The 5,333-nt window shown below is 69.2% G+C and overlaps 1 protein-coding gene across 1 annotated transcript; it reads left to right on the forward strand.

Moving 5' to 3' along the window:
• Positions 1 to 3,970: 3,970 nt before the first annotated feature.
• Positions 3,971 to 5,124, forward strand: DNAJC22 (DnaJ heat shock protein family (Hsp40) member C22; the record flags this gene model as incomplete). Its single annotated transcript, XM_084303660.1, has 2 exons — positions 3,971 to 4,753; positions 4,945 to 5,124. 2 exons carry the CDS (start codon positions 3,971 to 3,973, stop codon positions 5,122 to 5,124), a joined length of 963 nt encoding a protein of 320 aa, XP_084159786.1.
• Positions 5,125 to 5,333: the final 209 nt, after the last annotated feature.

The raw sequence follows: 5,333 nt of genomic DNA on the forward strand, positions 1-5,333 counted from the left end.
TGTCCCCATCGTGCACCCTGTCCCCGGTGTCCCCAGCGTGCTCCCCGTGCCCCAGCACATCCTATACACGGGCATCCCCCTCCTGCTCCCCCCCCCGCCCCCGGGCTCATTAGCATCTGCTGCTAATTGCTGATGAGGTGGCAGGGATATTATTAATTGGGCATGGCCCCGGAGCAGCGCGGGGCTGGTGGCTGTGCAGGGCTCAAGACAGGGGGATTTAGGGACAGGGGGTGGGTGACACCAGGGGGGGCAGGGTGGGAGTCGTGCCCCCCCCCACACCCCAAGGCAGCCACCTGGGCTCACCCACACCCCGTGCTCCGTGGGGCTGGTGCTGGGGGGGGGTCCCAGCGAGGAGGGGGGGGGGGGCAGCAGCCGTCACCGCAGTGAGGGGACGAAGCGAGGGGATGTCCCTGGGGAGCCCGGGGGCTCCCAGCACGGGGAGGGGTTGGGGGGGGGGGAATTCACAGCCCCCCCCACGGCCCCCCCCGGGCTGAGTCATCGCCGGGGCCGTCCATCACGGCATGGCAGCGCGTGCGGAGATGGATGGCTGCGGGCCGCCCCGGATTAATTCTCTGGACAAGCGGCATTTATTAAGGATTCCGGGGACGTCGGGCGGAGAAATCCATCCCGGCCGGGCGGCAATTAGGCAGCCGGCGGGGCGGGCGGCTGGGCCTCGGGGTCCTTCTCGCCGTCCCCCCCTCACCCCACGGTCCCCCTCCCCGCTCGCCGTGGGGTCCCCGGCATCCCCGCGGTGGTCGCGGGCCGGGGGCTCGCCCCTATCCCCGGTGTCGCGCCCCGCAGCGGGGGGCTCATTGCAGATTCGCCTCATGCCTACCTGAGCCGGGCGCTGACAAATAGACATTTAAATCAGACAATTAGCTGGCCTCCACCGCTGACATTTTTAATGTATTAATGTGCATCAACAGCTAATACATATAAAATTCCCCTAATAACAGCACTTGGGTAAAGGGGCTGCTCTGCAGCCCGGCGCTGGCAGTGATGTACGAGTCCGGAGGGACTCCGGCCCCGGAGTTTGCATTAATTACCAGCAAACTGACAAGGCAACGTGACATTCGGGACCGGCAACGGATGCCTTCCACCAGCCTTCCTCCGGGCGCGCGGCGCGGCTGCGTGTTCGGGGCGCGTGCACGCACACGCGTGTGCACCCCACAGGGTGTGGGGTGAGCGGTGTCGGGGGGTGTAGGGGGTGTGTGGGGGTCGCTGCTGGAGTTGGGGACCCGCGTGGGGACCCGCGTGTGCGTGGGGACGTGAGCGGGTGTCGGGACATGCGTGTGCAAAGGGACACACGTGTACAAGGGACACGCGTGGGGACCCAAGCGGGTGGCCAGGAGCCTCCGGTCCCACTCAGGACCCAGCCCACAGGGGGCAGCCCCCCCCCCCAGTTGGACGCCCCCCGAACGAGGCAATGACAAATGCTTCAATTAGCGGGAAGGCTCCGAAAATCGATGCCTTAAACGCCGGTGGCCCGGGCTGATCAATGGCTCCAATCACACCCCAAAACGGGCGTCGTGGTGGTGGGGGGGTGGGGCACCCCACATCCTGCTGCTGGGACGCCCCCGGAGCCCCCAGCCCCAGAGGGGCCCCAGTTCCCAGTGCTGGGGGGGGGTTGGTGACGACACCAATGCCAGGAACGGAAAGGGGGGGCCCCCCCTAAACCCCCCCAACTCCCCCAACCCCATCGACCGCCCAGCTCCACGCACACGAGAGCCAAATTTGACATTTTTAAATCCAGATACTTAAAGAAATCAATCCAGCAGGCGAGCCCCCCCCGCGTGTCCCCCCCCCTCCCCACTAGCATCGATCCCATGCCACAGCACGGTGGGAAGGGGGAGGTTGTGGGGGGGCACAGTTACCGGGGAAGGGGGCAGCCGGGAAATGGGGGTGTCACGCCCTGGTCCTGCAGCCCCCCCCCCCACTGCATCACCCCCCCAAAAATCGCCCCCCCCCACCCCAACAAGGGCGCAGAGCAGCCAAGCGTGGGGCCGGCCCCGCTGGGAGCCGCTGTCAGGGAGGCAGCCAGGCGGGGTGGGCAGCGGGGGGGGGGGGCCGCTGTCAGCCCTGATGGGCAGCTGATGGGGGGGTTAAGGGGGGGCTGCAGGGTGGGGGGGGGCAGCATCTCAGCCCCCTCCCCGCATCCTGGGGCTCCCCTGGGAGCCAGGAGCCCAGCATCCCCCCCCCCCATCCCCGAACCATGCTGAATTGAAGCGCAGGGGGGGTGCACCCGTGGGGAGGGGGGGGGGAAGAAAAGGCGAGGAGGGGGTCACCGCTCCTGGCCCCCCCCCCCGAGCCCGAGTCCTCGCTCAGGGAGCGACTGAGTCAACAGCGCGGCGGCGGGGGCCGTTAATAATGAATGAGCCCAAATTGGAGGCCGCAGCGGCTGAGCCGAGCAAACACGGCGGCGGAGGAAAAAAGGGGGGGGGGAAAACTGGGGGGGGGCTGGAAAGGGGGGTTGGAAGATGCTGGGGGGGGGGGCACAGCCCCAGGAATGAGCGCGGATGAATTCAGGGGGTGAGGGGCTGGAGGGAGCACTGTGGGGTTGGGGGGGGCACTATGGGAATGGGGGGGCACTATGGGGTTGTGGGGGCACCATGGGGTTGGGGGGGGCACTGTGGGGTTGGGGGGGGCACCGTGGGACTGGGGGGGCACCGTGGGGTTGGCGGGGCACCATGGGACTGGGGGGAGCACCATGGGACTGGGGGGGGCACCGTGGGACTGGGGGGTTTTGCTAGGGTTGGAGGCTGCAAAGGGGGGCTGGCAGATGCTGGGGGGGGGGACACAGCCCCAGGAAAGAGCATGGATGAATTCAGGGGGTGAGGGGCTGGAGGGGGGCATCGTGGGGATTGGGGGGCACCATGGGACTGGGGGTTCACCGTGGGTTTGTGGGGGGCACTGTGGGACTGGGGGGACACCGTGGGACTTGGGGGGGAGCACTAAAGGATTGAGGGGGGGTCCCCACCCCATGCCCCCCATCCATGTACCAGCACCGCCGCGGCTCTGCCCTTTGCCCAGCACCGTGGGGGGGCAAAGTCCGTACCGGGGGGGGGGGGAGCGGAGCCGCCCATGAGCTCTGTGGGACCGCGGGCAGAGGTGGGTCTGGAGGGCTGGGGGGGGCGCATGGAACTGGGGGTGGGCGTGCAGGGGGCTGGTGGGCTCGGGGGACCCTGGGTGGGTGCTGCAGGGTGGGCATGAGGGACCCCGATGGGTGTGGGGGGCTGGGGGGGGCCACAGGGGGTCTGGGTGGGTGTGAAGGGGCTCTGGGTGGGCACAGGGGGTCCTGGGGGGTCAAAAAGGGGTCCTGGGTGGGCACAAAGGGGTCCTGAGTGGGTCCTGGGGATCTTTGGGTGGGTACAGGGGGTCCTGGGTGGGCACAGAGGGTCCTGGGTGGGTCCTGGGGATCTTTGGGTAGGTACAGGGGGTCCTGGGTGGGCACAGGGCGTCCTGAGTGGGTCCTGGGGATCTCTGGGTGAGCACAGGGGGTCCTGGGTGGACACAGGGGGTCCTGGGGGGTCAAAAAAGGGGTTCTGGGCGGGTCCTGGGGATCTTTGGGTGGGCACAGGGGTTCCTGGGTGGGCACAGGGGGTCCTGAATGGGTGGACGGGGTCCTGGGTGGGTCCTGGGGATCCCTGGGTGGGTACAGGGGGTCCTGGGTGGGCACAAAGGGGTCCTGAGTGGGTCCTGGGGATCTTTGGGTGGGCATAGAGGGTTCTGGGTGGGCACAAAGGGGTCCTGAGTGAGTCCTGGGGATCTTTGGGTGGGCACAGGGGGTCGTGAGCAGGTACACAGCTCCTGGGTGGGCACCCACAAGCCCCGACTGGGCACAGGGGACGCAGAGGGGTCTGGCACTGGCTGGGAGCCCATGGGTGGGGGTCCCGGCATCCCTTAATACCCCCAACCTCCCTCTCCCTCCTCCCGCAGGTCTCCGGATGGCGGTGCCGTGAGCCCCCCGGGGATGGGCAAGCGGCTGCTGGTGGCCTACGGGCTGTGGGCGCTGGGGGGGCCGCTGGGGCTGCACCACCTCTACCTGGGCCGCGACAGCCACGCGCTGCTCTGGATGCTGACGCTGGGCGGCTTCGGCGCCGGCTGGCTGGGGGATTTGTGGCACCTCCCCGGCTGGGTGGCCGCCGCCAACGGGGCCGGGACCCCGGGGCAGCGCGTGGGGAGCGTGCCGGCGCTGAGCGCCCTGCGGCTGGCGGGGCAGGTGGCGGTGGGGACGTATTTCGGGCTGGCGGCGGCGCTGGCATTGCCCTGGGTGCCTCAGCTGCTGGCACAACCGCTGGCCGTGGGGCTGGGGGTGCTGCTGGTGTCCTCGGTGGGCGACCAGGCCTCGGAAGCGCCCAGCATCCTCACCGCGGCCTTCCTCGCCTCCCTCCTCTTCCAGGGCCGGGTGCTGGCGGTGCTGCCCTCCAGTTTGGCCGCCAGCATCGCCGCCCAGCGCCACCGGCGCTATAAACGCCCCGGGGCGCCCCGGCCGCGGTTGCCGGCCCGGCTTTACCACCTGGGGCTGGCCTACTTGGCCTTCGCCGCCCCGCTCGCCTACGGCGTCCTCAGCGGTGCCGCCGGGGTGCTGGGCGCCCCGTTGCGTTGGCTCGGGGCCCTCCCGGCGCTGCCCCGCGCCGTTGCCGAGCGGCTCCTGCTCCTGCCCCTGCGTGCCGGCCGCATCCTGGCCGAGCTGCTGGGTTTCGTCAGCCCCCAACCCAGCGGCTGGAGCGAGAGGAGGCAGCGAGCCTACAAGGTGCAGGATGCGGTGCTGGGGGTGTGTGGGGGGTGAAGAAATTAAATAGGGGGGCACGGGGTCTGGATGGGGGTGGCACGGGGTGCAAGAAGCTGGTATCGGGATGGTTGGGGCTGAAGGGGTTGGCTCAGAGGCATGCGTGGCCCCTATTGCTGTTGCCCCCCACCCCAAAGCATCCATCTCGCCCCCAGGTCCTGGGCATCCCACCCGGCGCCGCCCCCGAGGACGTGCACAGGAGCTACCGGGAGCTGGTGAAGGTCTGGCACCCCGACCACAACCGGCACCGGGCCGAGGAGGCCGAGAGGCGTTTCATCGAGCTGCAGGAGGCCTACGAGGTCCTGGCGGGGCCCAGGAGGGCCGCGGGGGGGTGACAGGGTTGGCAGACCCCTGCCTGCGGAGACCAGAGGCTGAGGAAGGGGATTCTGTAACACGAGGATGGCTTCGGGCTGCTGCTGTTGTGTCTCTGCTCGACGCGATGTGGTGCTGGGCCGGCACCCTGCAAACCAGCACAGGGGGCGTCCATCAGCCAAGGGATGGATGGATGGGGGCTTGTGCAAACCTTTGCACCAGGATCTGTGCA

Source organism: Netta rufina (assembly GCF_964035555.1).
Source record: "Netta rufina genome assembly, chromosome: 30".
Lineage (NCBI taxonomy): Eukaryota > Metazoa > Chordata > Aves > Anseriformes > Anatidae > Netta > Netta rufina.